The sequence below is a fragment of the Ursus maritimus genome, unplaced genomic scaffold (genome assembly GCF_017311325.1).
Source record: "Ursus maritimus isolate PB19 unplaced genomic scaffold, ASM1731132v1 scaffold_3, whole genome shotgun sequence".
NCBI lineage: Eukaryota > Metazoa > Chordata > Mammalia > Carnivora > Ursidae > Ursus > Ursus maritimus.
Genome location: NW_024425563.1, coordinates 13,538,983 through 13,559,980, shown reverse-complemented (window position 1 = coordinate 13,559,980; position 20,998 = coordinate 13,538,983). Strand labels below are relative to the sequence as shown.

At 38.2% G+C, this 20,998-nt stretch overlaps 1 protein-coding gene and 2 long non-coding RNA genes across 5 annotated transcripts in view; 1 reads left to right on the top strand and 2 right to left on the bottom strand.

The window, feature by feature from the left end:
* Nucleotides 1–2,863: 2,863 nt before the first annotated feature.
* On the bottom strand, nucleotides 2,864–6,820 carry LOC103669026. Its single transcript, XR_570183.2, has 2 exons — nucleotides 6,716–6,820; nucleotides 2,864–5,340 (listed from the first exon to the last, which is right to left on the bottom strand). It is a non-coding gene; the product is annotated as an uncharacterized LOC103669026 (long non-coding RNA).
* A 244-nt stretch (nucleotides 6,821–7,064) lies between these two features.
* Nucleotides 7,065–9,672, top strand: LOC121105799. The gene is made up of 2 exons (XR_005838471.1): nucleotides 7,065–7,160; nucleotides 7,665–9,672. It is a non-coding gene; the product is annotated as an uncharacterized LOC121105799 (long non-coding RNA).
* A 307-nt stretch (nucleotides 9,673–9,979) lies between these two features.
* Nucleotides 9,980–20,998, bottom strand: part of BRAF (B-Raf proto-oncogene, serine/threonine kinase) — a 166,783-nt gene continuing 155,764 nt past the window's right edge. For 2 of the 3 annotated variants that reach the window (XM_040643929.1, XM_040643926.1), the window contains 3 exons: nucleotides 19,364–19,498; nucleotides 15,673–15,826; nucleotides 9,980–10,160 (listed from right to left, as the gene is read on the bottom strand). In XM_040643929.1, coding sequence (XP_040499863.1) covers nucleotides 10,138–10,160; nucleotides 15,673–15,826; nucleotides 19,364–19,498 — 312 coding nt within the window. In that variant the 3' untranslated portion in view covers nucleotides 9,980–10,137. Of the gene's footprint in view, nucleotides 10,161–15,672; nucleotides 15,827–16,730; nucleotides 16,782–19,363; nucleotides 19,499–20,998 lie in introns of all 3 variants that reach the window. The other variant, XM_040643924.1, reaches the window with a different exon arrangement.

The window sequence follows — 20,998 nt, the reverse complement described above, 5'->3', positions numbered from 1 at the left end:
AATAGAGGAAACTCGGGGCTTACTGTGGTCTAGGCACGGTGGTCAGAACTTTGCATGTGTTAATTCTAATGTATTAAGTGTATATTCTTTGTTTTATAGATGAGGACACTGAGCTATAGACAGGTGACTTGCCCAAGGTCATAAAGGTGGAACAGGTTCAGATCCTGGCTGGCTGGCTCTAGGCCGGTCATGGCCGACTCACAATTTTACATCGCATATGCCTGTGTGTGTGTGTATGTATATAATCCAGAAGTTTTGTGAAACAGTACTTATCTGTGATATACGCTGTTACTTTCTTATTCTGGTTTACATACTAAATGGTTGATTGAGACTGATTTTACTACCCAGTAATGGGACTCAACCTGCAGTTTGGAAAACTGGCACAGTGCTAAAGAATTCAGGCTCTGGAGTCAAACTTGCTGGATCTGACTCATTGCTTCACCATTTACTTGGTGTGACTTTGGGCAGATTATTTATGTGATCTCTTCGTCAACTTCCTGGTTTGTAAAAGGGATTAGATTAAATGCGTTAGCACATAAAACCCTTAGAACCACATCGGCTCTGAAGGGAATAACTCTAAATGGAAGCAACTGTTATTTCTAGACCACTGGGTCTAAGCTACGTTTATAGTGACCCCTGACTCCCAGGCTGATCTGTATAGAAAACCCCCTAGACGAAGCATGTGAACAGATACGCCAGCAGATGCGGTGCCGCCCGTCTCCACTGACAAAGGAGACCGATGTTCGGAATGTCTTCCGTGCTCCCAGCGAGTGTCAGGGTGTGGTCTGACAGATGGAGAGCAGAAACCTACCTTTGCAAGTGGGAAGGCAGGTGGTGAAGAAATTACTGATGGCATCAAATTGAGTGTCAAATTCTAACCCAAATTATAACTTGATCAGTTTCCTATGGAACCCTGAGTGCAAGTAACACGGGAGACAGTGCGTAAGGAACACCTGGTTGTGTGCACGTTACAGGAAGGTCTGGAAGGCATCTCGGGTCTGCTTGCCCCCGAGACACTTCTGTGGAAGAGGTCGACCTGCCTCAGCAGCTAGGCCTCTACCTTCTGTCACTTACCTGAGCAGTGGCACCCGAATGGCCAGGACAGCAGGGGCAAGTGGAGTATGGCTGGCACAACATCCATTTCTAGCCACAGACTCAGTGTCATGGAGTCAACACCCATTTTTTTTTTTTAAAGATTTTATTTATTTATTCGTCAGAGATAGAGACAGCCAGCGAGAGAGGGAACACAAGCAGGGGGAGTGGGAGAGGAAGAAGCAGGCTCATAGCAGAGGAGCCTGATGTGGGGCTCGATCCCAGAACGCCGGGATCACGCCCTGAGTCGGAGGCAGACGCTTAACCGCTGTGCCACCCAGGCGCCCCTCAACACCCATTTCTATACAAATTTTGTTACAGCTGTTACAACCATAACAGAATTATATATTTTTATTTATATATATGCACGTGTATATATATAAATAAAATACACATTATTTATATATAATAAACCCACAGCGCATACTACTGCTCTTGAAAACAGAAGTCCTGAGTCTTGGCTCCATGAGCCTAGGGAAGTCATTTCTGGGGATTCCTAATCAGTAACTGACTGTGAAGGGACTTGGACCAGAATATCCTTCAGGAAACCTGCACTAACACTTTATGAGCCTAGGAGAGCTATATAACCCAGACAGCAGGTCCAATGATCACAGCCCCTGATAAAATTTCAGCCCTAGTATGGTAGGGTGCTTTATAATAGAATTTTGTCACAGTAATGAAAGCGTTCATGTTCTGGACTAAATTTTAAGGAAAACCTCTTGTAGAATAATAGTCTTAAAAAATAAGGCCCCACTCTGTTGTAATCATGTATGAAGTTTCTTTAAAAACGACTTTCTTGGGGCGCCTGGGTGGCGCAGTCATTAAGCGTCTGCCTTTGGCTCAGGGCGTGATCCCGGTGTTCTGGGATTGAGCCCCACATCAGGCTTCTCCTCCGGGAGCCTGCTTCTTCCTCTCCTGCTCCCCCTGCTTGTGTTCCCTCTCTCGTTGGCTGTCTCTCTCTGTCAAATAAATAAATAAATAAAATCTTAAAAAAGTTTCTTAAATTCTATAATGTTTGTATTACAGAATTACATTTTTTTAGATGAGAAAGCCAGAATTTTATGATTAGTTGGAGATGCCTCAAATAACGTGCCATCCTGAAGACTTTTCTGTTCCTTCTTAGAGTTCTTGGACATAGGGTTTCCCGGTGAGGTTTTAAAATGGTTTACTTCTCTTCTGGAAACTGCCCAGTTACCTGACATAGCTTGAAGTTATTCTAGGGGTCTTTCAAACTTGAGGTCATGAAATCACATAAACGAAATCAACTCACTGGGGTAACCAGCATTTTTTTTTAAAAAAACAGTATAAAACACAATGCACAGTTTCAAATATATATGTCTCTGTACATTCGTGTTCCCACAGAAAATGTATTTGGACATTGTGTCAAAAAAGTTGAAAGACACAACTGTAAGGGGATCTTCTCCAGACGAGACGCTTAACTTTAATGACTCAATTACTGCACACACTTCAACTGAGCCAGTGCAGGGGAGCAGTCAGGTCACAGCGTCATAAAATACCTGAGGGGCATCGCCAACACTGGACAGAAGGCTGTCCCCAACACAGGAGTGCGGCTGGTACAATGTAGCAGGCATTCATCTTGACAACTTCACAAATACTTTCCATACAAGTAACTTCTACCCACCCAGCAGTAATTGACATGAAACCAAAGGCACATTTCTCAGTCTCTGCGTTGCCTGAAGAACTGTCAGAACCCTGACTACTTACGTTGTCAAATGTGATAGTGCTAGAAAAAGAATCTTGATAAGACTTCTCCATGCAGTCAATCTTTATTATAGCAGTATTCGCATATTCACATCAAGTACATAGAACTTTTTGCCTTTTATATAATACAGAGTTTTTAAATAACTTTACACAGAAATAAATCTCTTCAATCTGAATTTCAGCTTTTTTTTTTTTAAATTCTCCATGCTTTCTATCCAAACTGAACAATATTTTCCATTGTACAAATTTACACAAGAAAAACTCCAAAGTACAAATGAAGGGACCTGAGCAGGAAAGAACCAAAGTATCAAGAAGTGGGTCTGGGGAAGAATTAAAAAGGAAAAAAAAAAAAAAAAGATTCAAGCAAACATTGAGGATTAAGGGACAACAGGGAGACTTCATCCATTTGACTGAAAATAAATGTCTTTTTTTATGAATTGAAAAATAACCTTTAAAAATAGTCACTCCATTGTAATTTTTGCAAAGCAGGTATAAAGAGGTCTGTGGACAATTTAAAAGTCCCCATTTTTTTTTTCCACTGGGCACACCCCAGACTCCATGAGAACCTTTTCAATGCTTGAGTGGAACTGAAGTGAACTAAACCCAAACCTTAGGCAGCAAGAGAGAGAGGAATGTATGTGTGAATCGTCATTAGGTTTGGAGCGGGAAATCAGGAGCCATTAATTCACTGCGGTTAAAACACAAAGGATTTCCCTTTCCTCTCCCTTATAGAAGAACTGTCCTCAAACCAAGAAGTAAATGAAAAGGGGGGTATTTTCCTTTTTCTTGGTTTAAATCAAAGAGCAATCCTAAATACTGAACTAGGATTCAAAGGGACATATGTTGAGGAACGGTCAAATTCAATCCCCTGATCAGCTGTGCGCTCCTAAGAAGGCAACTGCTGAGTGAGGAAAGGGTCAGAGGGTACAACCAACAAATGAGATCACCACAAAAACATATCACTGTGATAGAGTCCTTTAAATCAGGCAATATCATGAAGGCCAAATCAAGACCATAACCTGTGGCATGGCCAAAGGAAGAACAGAGGACCCAACGAATGCATTTCCAAACAGGGAAAGGTACAGCATACACACAGACACACACAGACAGACATGCACGCACGCACACTCCTGTATGTAAACTAATATAACATGAAGATAAATAAGACAAAGGTTAGCCACTTATGTTGGTAATTAACACGAATAAAAAGGCATTATATGTTTACATAGCTGGTTTTAATCAGCTATGGAACATATACAAATGTATTAGGAAGGAATGTTTTTTTAAAAAACTGTTCACAGCTTAGAATAAAAAGCACACTTATTGCACTCTTACATTTTATTTCAGGTACTTATAGTTTATTTCCCACCGTCACATCAATTTTTCCCTAGCCCCAGACTTCCTCCCACACCCTCCCGCCTCCCATTTTGGTCCACTTTTTCTCTACATTTGTGCCTACTTTGAACTTCGTTGCTTATGCTAGTCTGAAGTTTCTTCCACCAAGATACATGTGGGTTAAAAAAGGCTTAACACACAAATGCAACACAGAATAATTTTCAACACAAAACCGGTCCTAAGCAACTTATAACCCCCCATCCCCACCCCTGTAAATGGAGCCCTTCCCCTGCTGCATCTCTTCAGCCAACTTCCTGCCCAACTCCCTACAGCCTGTGCCGGAGCCAGCTGCTCAACCTGCCAGCGCAGCAGACGGTTCGCACGAATCCTGCTTTTGATACTAACACGAACAAACACATTTCAGTTGTTTGCCAAGAGTACTTCAATCTACAGAATTCTTAAAAAACAAACTTATCAAACACACACACACACACACACACACACACACACACACCCCAGATACACTGGCTGTGTCCTCATGCACAACTGGTTATATCACTGTAATTAGTCAAAACAGAATTTTGTTAAATAAAATACATTTTAATAAAATTAAACATTTTAATAAAACTAATTTAGTAATTAATAAAACTAACAGTGGGTAAAGTGGGTCAAAGGGTAAAAAAAGTTAAATAAAAAAAGGATTAAAAAATTAACAGCTTGACTTGTGGATGTTGAAATAAAAGATCTGCTTAATCACTCTGAGGTGAGGATGAACCATCTCTATGCATGTTAAAGCACTGTTACCTTACTTGAAGATTTTAAGACTTAATGATTCTGTCCTCCTCTACCTGAAAAATCCTGATAGCAACCGTTAATTACCCTTTCCACCACTGGCAAAATTTAGGACTAAATTTCAATTTCAATGTCTTTGCCCAAACAGAAGTGAAAATAAGTTATCTGAAAACAACAAAACAAAGCTTACTCTCTAGTGTGCTGATAAAACAAAAATCTTACCAGTATCTTCAATTTTACCAGAGCTAGCGATCACTGGCCATTTGGTTCTCCTCTGGCCAATATACAAATCAGGCAGAGATGCTATGCGCTCCGTGGGTGCTCAACCACCTATGGGCATCAGTACTGCAGCTCAGAGAAACATCTCGAGAACTTGCTGAAGACAGTACACTGCCTTTCCTGGGGGCGGCAAGAAATGCGACGAGATACAAAAAGCACACCGTGGAGCGCGTCCAGTTCACACGCACCGGCCACGTCGTTAACTATTCCAATGCCCCCTCGTAAAGGGGACCCGGAGACCCCGTCTGGTCCCCACAGCACCCTGAACAGCATTAGCAGGACAGTCCCACTTAATTTGCAAACACGTCCTAGGGGGCAAGTTTACGTTTCAGACTGAAAAATCACTGTTTAGGTTCGCAGCAGTACTCTGGGAACTGATAAAATCAAAGTCTGTCCTCTGCACTAGCTTCCTCCTTCCCACTCTTGAGAAGTGTTCGCTGCCCAGCATATAGTACTTCTGACCCCCAAACTACAGCAACTCCTTAAAATGTCTGTCAAACATTTCTGTTATATAAAAGTTCCATGCTTTGAAGATCCTATTGGAGTAGAAAAAGTTTCTCTAGAAATGTCACTGAACTATAATTTTCAACCTAGTTGCTCTATGTGATAAATATATCTGACTCTACTAGGGATTATGTGCTTTAAAAAAATAATTTTGTTCACTGAAAATTTACCTGTGTGTCTTCTCATTTTTTAAATGTGATTTTGGCTATAACCCTTTAGTGCATTTGTCTTTGCAGTCTAAATTGCACTCTAAAAAATATTAACACAGCTGAGTTGGACCAGAGTGGCTGCTCTCTTCACAAATCACTTTTTCTGCTAAAATTTTAGCTTTTTTTTTTTTTTTTTATTGCATCGTGAAGGCACAGTAAAGATCATTTGGCAAATTGTCAAGGTATTTTTCTAGAGCCTCACCTACACCATGTCAATGTATGGCCTGTAAGCTGTTTGCTGTTTATACTCAACAGTAAACTTTCCATGTCTGGTTACTTTTTTAAAAAAATAGCCTAATGGTTGGAATCTGCTAGTCTCAAGGTGCTGATTTTCTAGTGCTCAGAGTGCCAACTTGGACAAAGAAGAGAATCATACGGAATCATTCTACCCTCTCAGCTGGGCAGTCTCTCGATAGGAGTATCTGTGCATGTGATGGAGCTGTGGCTCACTCACCATGAAGATGTATATGGTCTTGCCACGCCTACTGAAAATCATAATTGTATCACTGTAGTGAATTGTTACTGTAACTACTTAATTTCATGCAACTGACTTAAGGTGAAGATTCTGAAACGGACCCCGAAACAGATGCTGGCACCACGTGCAACAACATTCAGAAACTCGGAGCTACATTTTTCAGTATTACTGCTGAAATGCACAATGCCCTTTAGGACAGAGTGAGAGTGCTCAAATACAAGTACACGTCAAAGTTAAAATCTTCAATCATCTTCATGTTCTAGAGCTCCTGACTTTTCATATTTGAAAATAACGAACTATTCATTACCTCGTTCTGAGGAGGTAGTTTTTTGAAGAGGTCACCCGAACCCCACGATGTGCTTCCAACTAAAGCCAGGTGGGGTCGGCACAAGGCTGGGGAGCGGGCGCACACGAGGGGCAGGTGAGGTCCTGGGAGCGTGGGCAGCAGTTCCAGCACTGGCTGCTGACTGAAAGAGAACACCGTGAACTGAGCGCTGGGACTGCACCAAAGGAGAATCTAGGAAGTATTTACAGAGTTCCCGGTGGACAGTGCTGAGTCTTGATTGCCTCTGTGTAACTATGTAATGCTCTTTCTCTTCCAATACCAACATAAATATAACCTGTATGTGTTATATGGCATTTTATCTTCTAGGATGCCCCAGTATATCCTGCAAGATTGTAAGTGCAATCAGGGCCTCGATGTTCAGGAACCAGAATTGGACAGCTAGACAGAAACTTCTTTTAAGGTGCATGTAAGTACAAATGACCACACTGGATTTTCTATCCACAAATCCCTTTTATAAACTACTTTTTGGTCAATGTTATTTCAGTGGCAAAAGTCTAGACCCTGAACTCTAGTTTGATGACAAAAAAGTCCATCGGGAATACTACGTATTTTGAAACAATCTTTTATGTCTGCTCTCAAATTTTTTAGAAGGCTTCACCTGTCCTTACCCAAAATAAAATACGCTATAGAAGGCACTGCAGCCACTTTAAGGAAGAGACAGGTAACGACAACCTTACAGGATAGTCATCAAAGCAGCCACACACTCTCTATACAAATTATCCATAAAGTGCTTTGCACAAACAAGGAGTTCTTCCTTGTATCTTCTTAGGAGCTCAACAAGTCTATCTGTAATCTAAATATCCAAAAATAAGACGAAACCCCTTTATCATGTCATTTGTAAACTACAGAAAAAACTATCTGATGGAAAAAAGGGATGAGAAATACTAAAATTTTATTTTTATTTTTTAAGGGCTCTATAAAAATCTCTCAAGAATACCCTGAGCCTGGCTTCTGACTGGGCACAGCTTCATTTGAGACCAAGTCTATTCCCCCTTTTCAACTGAGACAGCAACCTATTCTAAAGAGGATGGAAGAAAACAGCGTGTCGCCCCTTCCGGCGCTAAGCTTCCTCCATCACTAGTGCCTGTCTGGGCTCCGGCCCCAGGGTCGTCCTGCTGCCGAGCCGCCAACCCGACAGCAGGCTCCACCTGCTCTGCACCACATGCCTCTGTTCCGACTGAGCTCTCTCCGCTCTTGGTGAAGCAAACACAACAACCAGTTTAAAAGCATGTCTGGGGACATATTTAAAAAGAAAAATAATGCTTTAAAAAGAGAACCAGCCTTATGCACACAAGATGCTCCTCAAATCGGCATGACTCTTCGCAATTTCTGAATTTTGTAAAGATACTGCTCTGCTCATGTGGGACTTCAGAACACACTGCTTCTCAAACTCATTAATAACTGCAGGATATTTTCCATTTTACTAGGACAACCTTTCACAGGTCTGTGGAATTTTCAGTAGGCCTTCCTCTGAATACAGGTATTCTAGCAAAAAGCATGGAATGACAGTGAGCTTCATAGGCTGAAAGATAGTGGGATCAGTTACAATTTGAAATTTTTAAATAACAACTTCTAATTCCCTGATTTATTTTTTAGGTCCTGGCTAATTTCTTTAAGGTCCTTGGCTACATAGCTTGGTTGGGCTAAGTACATTTGATTTGATTTACATTCCTAAATCCTGGCAAGAGATTCTAAGACTCATGATAAGGGAGGTATTTGTCATTAATACTTCCAGAGTCATTTTCTTTGTTACTACTGCAATTTATGCTACCCTTTAGTAAAGGCCAAAGGAAGCTATGGCTGAGTTCTACTTTCCACTTGTGCAAAGATAAAGAATGATGTTTCTAATACCACGTAGCTCCTTCTATAGAAACAACTGATGTTAGGCTTCACACACCCTCCCCCTCAGTCCCAATACACCTAGAATTGCTCTATTCTCTACTTGGGGAACTCAGCTGCCAAATTACCCAACCTTTTGAAGACCAGGCTTGGGAAAAAAGGAAGGAGGAGAATGAATGGAGACACCACCATTTTTATTTTAGGTTGCATATTCTAGATAAAAGACTGGAAAGAGGATGGAGGATGTAGTGTAGGAGTAAGTTGGAGGAAAACATGAGATATTAGCAAAGATGTTAGTGTGGATCCAGCAAGTACCATTAATTTAAAAATTATAAATATCTGTCATTATGCTAAGACTCCCCATATTTAGGTAGAGAAAAGGATAATGATCTTTCTTTAAAAGTTGTTTATATAACAAAAATACAATTTTCCAGGATATATAATTCTGGTGGGAAGTATTATTTTATTCCAATTCAATTAAATCTGAAAATTATTTTCTTTTTAATAAAAATATAATAGAAGAAACTCAGAAATTAAAACTTGTACCTTACATTTAAATTACATAAATGTCTCACACATTCAAAACTGTTATCAAGCAGTTTTGTAGGCTTTTAATTAGATACTGCCATGGCATTTTGTGCCCTGGACAAAGTAGCCACATAAGTACTTGAAGACTGGAAGAGCTTAGGAGGAAGATATCAACTGTATTTTCCTGAGAACTTGCTACATTGTGGAGGAAAAAAAAAAAAAAAAATCCCCAACACTGTCTTCATTGCTGGACCCAGTGAGAAAAGAAGGCAATGTGCGCCAGCACTTTCCAGCCTGCTTGGTTAGGCAGACACCCTCAGTGAGCAAGGAAACAAAGGCCAGAAACCCAGTAGGTCAGGAAAAAGATGCAGCATTCCCTTTTCCTCTACACCAAAACGTATCTCCTCCTCGCCTCTCATTCTCCATTTAAATAAGAGCTTCACTTGATAAAAATTTGTCAAAGACTGGACATGCACCACACAGAAAGGCCATGCTGCATTTTTGTTCCATCCCTCAGAAATGACCCGGTGGTGACTAGGGGAAAGAGCTCCACGACAAAATCCCAGAACAGGAAAGAGAACGATGCTTGGCGATTGCAGCCGCCCCGTCAGGTGACCAGCCACACACTGAGCTGGCAGTTAGAAGGGCAGAGCTGACTGGCAGGCTCTCCACAGCCAATCTCCCAAGCTGTAGCAGCAGGTTCTTTCCATCATGCCTGACCATCAAAAGGTCAGAACTCAGGCTCTCTCCTCTTCCTTCCTGGGAGTGGGCAGACTTGTATGCACGTGGTATTTGTGTTGAAGAAGAAAACACTGGCAGCAGAGAATTCTGGTTCCTAAAACATTCTTCCCTCTTTTGTTGGATGGGAAATTCCATTCTGTTCCACACCAGCTTATGCATTGAAAATTCTGTATCTTTAAAAAAAGATTTGAGGAACAGAACTGTGTTTTGATGTTAACAAATTGTACGAACACAAGACTTAAGAAATAAGAGTAGATGTTGCCATGATGGTGTGGCTACTTGAAGGCTGCAAATTCTCCTGTAGAGGGAGGACAAGAGCTAATTTTAAAAAAGTTATCTCAAATAACCTAGAGACCTAAAAAGCCTCACTGAAACCTCACTGATAGGTGACTTACTATTATTATAAATCTAGCATCATCATCATTAATTTAAAAGCAAAAATGGCTGAAACCCAAAGAATAATTTATAATATGTAGGATATGCTTCAGTTCTATCAATTAAATATCAAGTCTGCGGGTAATTTCCCAGTTGGGTTTTACATGCTATGCTGAAAACCATTTCAATGAACAAAATTTCTCAAAAACAGACTGTAAAATAGTAAGGTTGATTTGCTGAATACTTTATCCCCAGTTATCAACTCATTTCCATTATTATAATGCCACTATTAGAAAGGAAGAAGCAGGAATTATCCCATTTGCAAAAGATAAAATTAAGAGGTCAAATGATTTGTCCACACGATGCATTTGACTGAAGGAAAGAAAATCTAGATGGTCCCTTTTCTAGTTTATTTCCCCTTTCAAACCACCAATTACATGGGGGCACATGTCATTGAACTTCCCTGAATTTGAGGTTTTCACCCAGCATTTTGTTCACAGCTTCTACTTGTGACTGGAGGCCGGTTCTTCTTCTTATATACGCTCTAGCTGATTTCTGGGGGTTGGTTAGTAACCAACAACTACCAGAATGTAGCCGGCCTTAACATCTATTTTCTGTGATAAGAGCCTGTGATGTGGGTCCAGTCACTGACACGAACACACTGTTTCATCTAGGAGTGACCTGTCTACTCTCTGACTGCCAGTAGAGTCCAACTGACTACTAGAGGACACTGGTATGTCCCAACAAACAACGGATTGCTAATGACTGGCTAACTGAACCCCCAGATTGCAGACTGATAATATTAGCAGCTATCTGAGTGTCTGTTATATGCCAGGTGCCTCACTGAATGCTTTATGTACATTTGCATCTAAGCCTCATAATAACTATAAGGCAGGTGCTATTACTTCTGCTAATTTATGGAGGAACAAGCTGGGGGTTTAGAACGATGAAGTAATTTGCCTGATATCTCACAGCTAGAAAATGGCACTGTTAAAATGCAAGTCCAGGGGTGTGGGTGGGTCTTAACAATGAACACATCCCTAAATAATTTTCAATAATTACCAATTTGTTTTCCCATTCTGAGTATTACTACTAATTGGACTACAGATAGTGATACTATCTCTTTCTAAGGATTCCTTCTACCAAGCAAGTAACCACGAATTGTGAGTCAAAAGATCAAGGAACGGTAAAAGAATTATTACCTCATATTTACAGTTAAAAAGACTGTGTGGAGGGAGTGTGGCATTGATGAAAAAAAATAACAGCCACATTATTAAGAGCCCGGAGAGTCAAACATGAAGAATATAACCACAGAGGGCTATTATGCTAACAGGGACTCTAGAAATCTATGAACATTTACACTACCTTTGCTTATGGTTTGAGTACATTATGGTTTGAAAGTTGCTATTTTTTCCACGATTTTAATACGCTTCTTTAAAGCAATTTTCAACATTCTAATTAGTAGTTAATGTATCTTGCAGAATCTAAATCTCATTAAAGAAGTCAATGTGAAAATAGGATTTACTTAGAAATCTTTATTTAAAAAAATGGCTAGACTTTAATCTATTAAGTGAGAATATCAAAAGTGATAAAATTCTACGTCAAATTTTATATGCCACATTAAAAAATAACTTAAAAAAAATCTTCAGATGTCTCCCATTAGTTATAATTAGACACTCCACCTTGTTGTAGTGTTCTATCTACAAACTTAAATGTTAGCCTTTAAAAAAAAAAAATCACAAAACCACCTCCCAAAGTGCAAACTCTTACCAACAAACTCCAGATCAGACACCAATAAAGCCAACCCTGAAGACCATCCTACCATTGTCTACTGCTTCTAATGGAATGCAGTTCTTATTTCATAAATAGACTTCAGGTCCAGGAATAAAACAAGACAAAAAGAACTCAAGAGTTTATGGATCAATAAAATTAAACTCTTTCTATATATGTCCCTGAAATTAAAGAGAAATTTAAGGAAAGGTGGGGTAACAGGCAACGGATCTGCTTTTGGGGAAAAAAAAAAGCACATTCCTTCTTGCATACCTGGAAATCTCTATCCCACCTCCTATCCTATTTCATTTGAGGTAAGAATTATTTGAAGTGAAACATCCAGAATACTATGTGACTTTTGGAAAATCTCGGTATATTAACTTAATTATTGCCTGAAAAATCAAAGGCCAAAGTGAAACTTTTTTTTTTTTTTTTTTTTACTTTTCTGGTTGAGAATAACCTAAGTTCTATTTTCCATTTGGCTTTATTTAAGATTAAGGTAGAGAACATTTGGGAAGGCCCTGTGATTTTACATACCTCAAATATCAAGATTTGTTTATTTGAAAGCTAAGGATTTTATTAACTAGTTTTAAGATTCTACATAATTATCTTTTATTCCCAAATTGAATATATTTCAGTGGCTATTATACACATAATTTGCTACATACTTCTTGAAGATAAAATATGCTATGAAAAATCAATTTGCACAGAAATCCATCACTGTTTTAGATGTGGGGGGCAGTCATTTGAAACCTGAGTAAGTCTCATTCCTTCTCTGTGGTGACCTTTCAGGAAGTTTCAAAAGTATGATAAACATTCTGGCACAGACACACTGGACTTCTAAAATTCTTAAGAGAAATTATCACAGGAGAGATGAAATACTGAGTAAAATAAAAAGTGCTCTAGAAATGCTTAATAATTCTCAATCAAATAAGACTGTACCTGGCAAAATGTTTTAGTCATGAAGTCCCCATTTCATAATATTAAAAAAAAAAAAAGCAATTCATTTCCTTAAGTCGAGGAACTCACTTGAGACAGAGGCCATTTAAGCTGGTGTGTTAAGTAGTCCCTATTTAAAGAGGAAAATTTAACTAATGCTTTAGTATGTCAATGGCTAGTACAATACTAAATATCTGAAAATAAACAACCTAAAGCATTTGATTAAATGCTGTGATCCCTAAACTACTTAAAATCAAGAAGAAAAATCGTAGTCCTCATCACTGACTAGTAAAACTTCTAAAATGTAAAACAAATTTTACAAAAAGGGTGCCTGCTGAAAAAGGAAATCAACTTTAATAACAGTATCTGGGGGTTGACGTTTTAGGAGTAAAAGCAGTCAGTTGTAAGAGAATGAGCATCCTTCTGTTTCAATTACCTAGTTAGAGAGGTTAACTCTACATACGGTTAGAAAAATGATGTTTTTCTTTATTTGGAGAATACATCTAAAATGCAGCATAAAACAAACAACAGAAAGGGAGACTACCATATGTCATTCTAATGCTCCCTACTTGTCTTCATCCATGCTACCTAAACATCTCGCCCTGCCAGATTGTTCATGTTCTTCCACCAACGCTTCCAGCGGGCCCAGTGTGGCAAGAAACTACTAGGTGACCCTCTGGAGGCACACTGGAACATGTGAGACGGCATAAAGGAGTTTCTGAGCAGTTCTAAGAGCTCAGCAATGCCCTCTGGCAAAGGAGACTGAAAGTCAAATCCAGACACTGGGGGGCTGGGCAGTGGTCAGTGTGGGGAGTTGTGGGGGGGCCGAAAAAAGGTACGAGCAAAGAAAGGACAATATGAGTGAAGCAAGTACACTGGGGAACTACAGAAAGAGCTGTATCAGTAGGAAGGTCCTTTGACTCTTGTGCCTTAAAATGCCCAAACCTTTCGATATTCCACAGACCAAGGTAAAAACTTCGTTAGCTATTTGCTTGCTAGTCGTGATAAACAAAACCCTATTTAGTAATTACCGATAATCATATCCTTCATATCACTAGAGGATTTAGAAATCCTGCACTTTAATGTTTTCCAACATGTTCCATTCTCTTATGCCTTTCTCATTCTTATTTTTGAAAACATGAGAGAGGTACTTTTCCATTACTCTTGCCTAATTGAAAGGCATGAATCAATTCTGAACAACATGAATGGCGTTATTTCAAACTACCCAAACGAGGGGCAAAGGTATGCCATGCTTCCTACTGAGTTTTCCTGGATGAAATCTCATCCACTCAAATTAATAAAGTATTTAAAAGATTTACTTGTGGCACTTAAAAACGAAATTATCATTAAAGTCTTCCCAATTTTCTTCTTCATTTAAAGGATGGTCTTTACAAAGATGTTGTCTGTGTGCCTGAATAACCCCAAACTGTCAGTTGTATTTAAAAATCATCACAGTTCCAAACTGAATAAATGAAAATGTATTTAAGAGGCTGTCTTTTGCTACCAACTCTGAAGTAGAGGTGGTCATTTCTTTGAAAAGATGACAGTGATACCGCTTCTTTCATTTTTGATTCCCAGTAAGATTTTGGCTCACAGTGGGAATATACTGACTGCCACAGTACAGTCGTTTTCTACATAAGAAAATTTAAGTATTAGAAAGCACTAACAAATATTTCATACTGCGGGCTACAAAAAAAAAAAAAAAAGACTAGCCTTCACTCATAATAAGAACCTTGCTGGGCAAAGAATATAAAGAGCACGGAAATTTTATGACACATGGATAAAGTGATTGTTAAAACGGGCATCATGAGAGGTAAGTATAATATAAAGTAATAATAATTTTTAAGAAGTCCATTACCTGGTTGCTTGGCAACTAAAGATATCTAAACAAACAAACAAACCCCAAACTTCTCATAGAATTCTGTGAAGCTTTTTTAGGGGAGGAGGTAATAATGCATTTGTAAGGAAATTCAACTTCTACATGTGTAAGACATCCTTAATATATGAGGAAGTATTATTTAAAAGAAACTGCAATTTATAACATTTGCCCACTAAAAATCCCAAATTCAACCATATTACTCATGTCAAACATGCCACTCCTCAGGAATATCTTTGGTTACCTGCACCCATAATTTATAAAAAGAAATTCAGTCTATTAAAGGATATCCATATTTTCCAAATTAGAATAAAAATAGTTACAGAAAAAATATTGCAAATAAAAATAACTTATTCAACTCTAGTGACTTCTTAAATTAGATCTGTCTGGATTGCCTTGCCTAACACAGGCTAACCTACTGTCACCTTCCACCTGCAAATCCATGCACAGGAGTGCTGCTGCTCTTGGGAGTCCCTAATGGACATGTGATAGCTAATAACAAAAGGTGCATGAGAAAAGTTTAATTGAAGTTTAATAATTAGAATAAGCCAGTAAACAAATTTGGAACAGGAAGTAAAGCCTCTGGAAGAGGCACTGCAAATGTTTAGCAATGTCTGTGCATTAAATAAAACGCCTGGGTGTTGAAAATCCAATGCTAAGCTTACATTTTAGATTGGGAAATAATTATATCTAGTCTTTAAAAACCTACACATTCTTTGGTTCGTCTTTTTTTAAAAAAGATCTTATTCAATTTAGCAAATATATAAGCAAACATATTTTCATTTCCTTGGTCCCTACTCCCCTACACTGGAGCACTCATTTAATTTCTTTCAGTGGACAGGAAACGCACCATATCCCCCTGCCTGGATGGGTGTTTTTGGAGAAGCACAAGCATATAGACTAAAATCCTCTGTTTGGAAGCCAGCCCGATTCAAGGAGGGTTCTGATGCACTGCGGTGAATTTTTGGCAATGAGCGGGCCAGCAGCTCAATAGAGGCGAGAATCTAAAAAAAGAAAAGAAAAAAAAAAAAAAAAAGAAAGAAAAAAAAGAAAGTAGAATGAAAATCTAGGTGGTGTTAATCTTTAAAATCCCCATCATACTTTACAAGTACCTGAAATCTTATACTGTTTTTGGTATTATCCTAAATGTCTGAAAAAATACTGAATAAACTGATATTTTTCCTTACAAAGAAAAGAAAATGACCAAACTCTTATAACTTTAATTTCTGCAAAATGAATGGGGGAAGTAACCTATAGTTAGCTTTTATTTACATCTGAGATCATTTGCCAGCCTCGGAACAGTAAATAATACAAAATTTTAAACCAACTGTATATCTATTTCTCAAAGACCACAGTCCCTTTGGGAAGATGGAGTCAATCAGTAAAGCACTAGATGACTTCACGAACAGAATCATCAGAGCAACTCATTCTTTAAGAAACTTAGTAATGGGAAATGTCTTCCACATACATAATTAAAAGTAGGACCCCAATGACCCACGCTGCTAGTGGCACAGGAGTGAGAAGTGACAGATGACAATCCAAGAGTGGAGAAGACAGCCAAACTACAAATAGACACCAATACACAAAACGTAGAGACTCCGCATAGTTTAAGGTACAGAGAAACGGGTTATGACTCTTAAAGGCAGACAGTATGATAATGGATATTCATAATCATGAGACATACATGTAAAAGGCTTGGCACAATGCCTGGCATATAGTAAGTACTCAATAAAACTTTAGCAGCCATTACTATTATTATTTCTCTGAGCTACCAAAACTTTTAAAAAAGTTAAACTGTAATCTGTATGATTAGTATAAGGCAAAGAAGCAATGTTACAAAACATTTTAAATTACAAGCATAACACACAAATAAAAATTCAAATAATACAGAAAAAGTATAAGTCCTACCTTCCAGGGGTAACCACTGTTAAAGAGTCTATACTTTCTTCTGGACCTTTCCTATGCATAAACATGCACATATGAAAACAGAGCCCATCCCCACCCTCATCACCATTTAAAGTGGTATCATACACATATTTTTCTGCATTGCTTTTCTTTCCCCTCACTAACATCCACGCCATCTAGACAGCTACCCTGATCTTTATGTCTTTAATATTTCCTATTATGGTATGCGTTTTTTATATATCTGAGCACTTGTGGAAGCAGGTTCTGTAGCATACATTTTTAGGAGTGGAATTACCACAGCAAAACTATATATATTTTATGTTTATGAATTCTACCAAGTCCTTTCAAAAGGCCAAACTAATTTACATTCCCAACAACACTGTTAAAAAATTTAGATGGAGGGCCCTTCCTTACTTCCCAACACTGTTCCCAATGCTGGATATTGCCAATCTGAGAGAGAAAATCAAAACGCATTTCACTGTTACTCTGTATTTCACTGACTATCACAGAACTTCTAACATCCTGAATTTATTCACCATTTATATTTCTTTGTGAATCACCAGTTCATATCCTTTGCTCATTTTCTATTGTTTTTTTCACTTATGGATTTGTAGGAGGCCTTTGGATAATACCAATATTTGTACTCTATTATACATGCTACAATTATTTTTTTGTGTTTACCTTACAATATTATTTTTATTATATAGAAGTTTAAAAACTTTTAATGTAGTCTGATTTTCTATCTTTTCCTTTATTACTTCTGGATTTTGTCTCTTGCTTATTAGGAGAGCCTTTCTACCTCAAGGTTAGAAAAATGACTTCCAATTTCTTAGTTTTGTTTTTTACATATAAATCTTCAGCCATATGAAATTTGTGTTTGTATATAGTGTGAAGAGATCTTATAAGGAAAAATAAAAAATAATGCTTAAAAGGAGTAGCCTTCAATAATCTGAAAAATTCAGATATGCATTTCATTTTCTGATACCATGCAAAGAATAAAATGTTACTTATATTTAGAAATATGAACATTTTGTCCCCTTTAAAACCACTTTTAAAGTGGACCTACAGGGGTGCCTGGCAGGCTCAGTTGGCAGAGCAGGCAACTCTTATCTCGGGGTTGTTAAGTCTGAGCCCCATGATGGGTGTAGAGATTGCTTAAAAAAATAAAATCTTAAAAAAAAAAAAAGTGGGCCTATGGATATAATTTGCACTATTAATGTACACCGAGCATGTTAAACAGGAAACTCTAGTACCTGGACTATGAAAAGAGAAAGTGGTGCAGGGTCCTGCTGATATTGGCCAACAATACTGGTCCTTTCACTTTGATAGTCTTAAGCCAGTGGTTTTCTGGGTTAAAAAAAATTACTCTTCCTCAAAGAAATAGTAATTTAGAATTCCAATATGTAAAACATGTACCTACCCACCCTGAGAAAGCCCCTGAGAGACTTGTTAAAATTATAAATTCTATCTTTAATTCTTTACATAGGAATAAAAGATTCACTCGTTCCTGTAACAGTGACTTCTGTCTGAGAGAACAAGCTAGGAGTGGGTATTCAAGAGCACAGTAAGGTTCATAAAAGGCCAACTCAATAATTATGGTAGCTGAGTAATTACGGGAGTCAGCCCTTCCCACCTGAAAACTGTACTGATTTATCAAGATCCATTTATATAGGACTGTCCAGAACTTCATGAGCATCATAAAAAACCGAATTTATATTACAATATCTACAGAACCTAAACTTTCTAAGCTTGTTCAGGTACTTAGTTTCAGTTCAGGAGGCTTAGGAAAGACTGTTAACTTAAGGGCTTTAGCCTTACACCATGAAAGAAAAAACAATGGTAATTTTCCAAGAATGAGAGAAAGGCAGACAGTGCCACCAGGTGCCTTTTCTTTTTCCCCGAGGTGGAAATGGTCCTCCAAAAGACCCAGTATTAAAGGGAAGCTTGGAATTTGTTTGTTATACCACCAGGAAGAATTAAGGCAGCAGTTCTCAAAGTGTAGTCTGTGGAAAAACTATTTTCATAATAACACCAAGGTATTATTTGCCTTTTCTACTATCATTATTTTACAAGTGTAAGTGGAGTTTCCAGAGGCTAAATGATGTAAAATATTGCAACATAATGAATGCAGAGAATCCAGATGTCTTCTTTTTGTAGAGATTTGAAAAAAAAGTAAAACAATGCCATTCTTTTTACTAATTCTGTTGTCTGGGAAAATACAGTTCTTTTTCATAAAAACATTAACATCTAATGATTTTTTAAAAATAAACATAAATATTTTTAAAACTTACTTTTAATTTCTAAAATGGCAACTATTATTTATATAAACAAAAGCTCTTTGGGGGTCTTCGATAATTTTTAAGGGTGTAAAAGGGTTGTGAGACCAAAAAGTTTGAGAGCTGCTAGACAAAAGCAAAGTCTTTCTGAATATTTTGTACTGGGATTCCGAGTTTTTAGATGTCCCACCATTCAACCTTTATATAATCGTCTTTAAGTAATTACTTATCTGCTGCCTGCACATAATCACATGGAATCCAAATCCACAAAATACAAACTGTGTCCTCTAGAAACTATTTAAAAATCTGCATCTGAGTATTAGTCTGTCCTCTTAGGTAACACATAAAGCTGCTTCTTACTTGGGGAAAGAGTGGCCTCTCATCTCTTTTCTTTTTTAGGCACTCTGCCATCAATCTCTTCATGGCTTTTGGACAGTTACTCCGTACCTTACTGAGATCTGGAGAAAGATATCCTCGTCCCACCATAAAAATTATCTGGGGAGAGAAAAAAAAAACAAAAAACAAAAAACAAATCATACAACCTTGGTAAGTTGAAAAATACGTAAACATTGAAAATTCAACAAGCTGTGCATTTATGTGTACTTTTCTGCATGTACACTGTACTGCAATAAAAAGTGAAGAAACACAATGCTAGGATTCTGATTCCTATACATCATATTGTGGGGAACCGCTACTTAACGGGCTGTAAGCTGAAATCTTCAGGACCTGTGGAGTATTGTAAATGTCTCCCAATGGCTCCCCAGGCTTCCAGTCTCTCCTTATGCAATCCATTCCCCACTGCCAGGGTAATCATGAGACACACGTTGGATTGTGCCTCTTTTTCTACTTACAAAAGTAACTTATTGAGTAATTATTGGGCATCACATTAAGTCCCTTATATATATGTAGCAGGAACCAAAAAAGTTAACCTTTTAGCAGTTGTTTTGGCATCTGCATTTTAAATTTGTTTGCCGAGGGAATGGAAGAAATGGGGCATTTAGTTATGTAGGTCTGAGAATCAGAGCCTCCTCTGAAAAAAAGAAGGTAAACCACTTGGGAATTAAATTTTCTATTTAATAAAATAAAAAGGCTTGTCTTCCCTGGGTGCAAAGATGTACATTTTTTATGATTTCTTAATTTTTAATTTTTGGCTCTTTTGAGAAGGGACAGGAACAGACTTTAGGAGTCTTGGGACTCTGTAAAGAGAGGGGTTTTGAGCTAAGAGGGAACGGGTCCAACAGCACAGACTATAAGCTAGGTGGAGAGAGCTAGTAAGAGATCTCCTATTGCAGACAGAGTAGAGCTTATAAACTTTAGGAACATTCAAATCTGATATCCTAACTTTATGTTATTTCCTGTTTGGTGCTGTAGTAACTTTTGTTGATCTATAAGCTGATTTGCCTGAGCTCCACTAAAGTGTAAAGCTTATCCCCCTTTCCCATCTCCCCTGTCAGAACTGCCCTTCTCCTACTTTATAAAAGGCACACCTTATTACCCACATGAAATTTAACTATAGTATACATGGCTCCAAGGTGTAAAACGGCTGGAGTATACTTCCAGATAGTGGTATCTAACTAGGCTCTAATGAATGGCTAACAAATCCCTTTGTAAGACAGCTGGTTTCCAATTCTTTGCTTTCAGTAAAATTAACTGAATAGCAGCTAATTATAATATATACTGACACGTTACTATGTAATTTTTGGTACATTATAGAAATGAGTTCAAATGACTGAGTGATATGTGTATGGTAAAGAATTAATCTTGCCCAGAGAGAGGGCTGGCCTTTGCCTTTGGCCTGTGGGAGGTAATCCCTAAACCTTTGGAATGTCCTGCCTGATAAGAGTCCTTTTGTTTACGTGCGGTCCTTGGGCTATGCCAGATAGTCTATGCTATCAAAGTGATTTATAGAAGGGATGTTGAGTCATGTAGTATCAGCTAAAACTATGGTCAGCCACAGAGGTGGTCAACCATATTGACTGAATCCAAGCCCCGGTG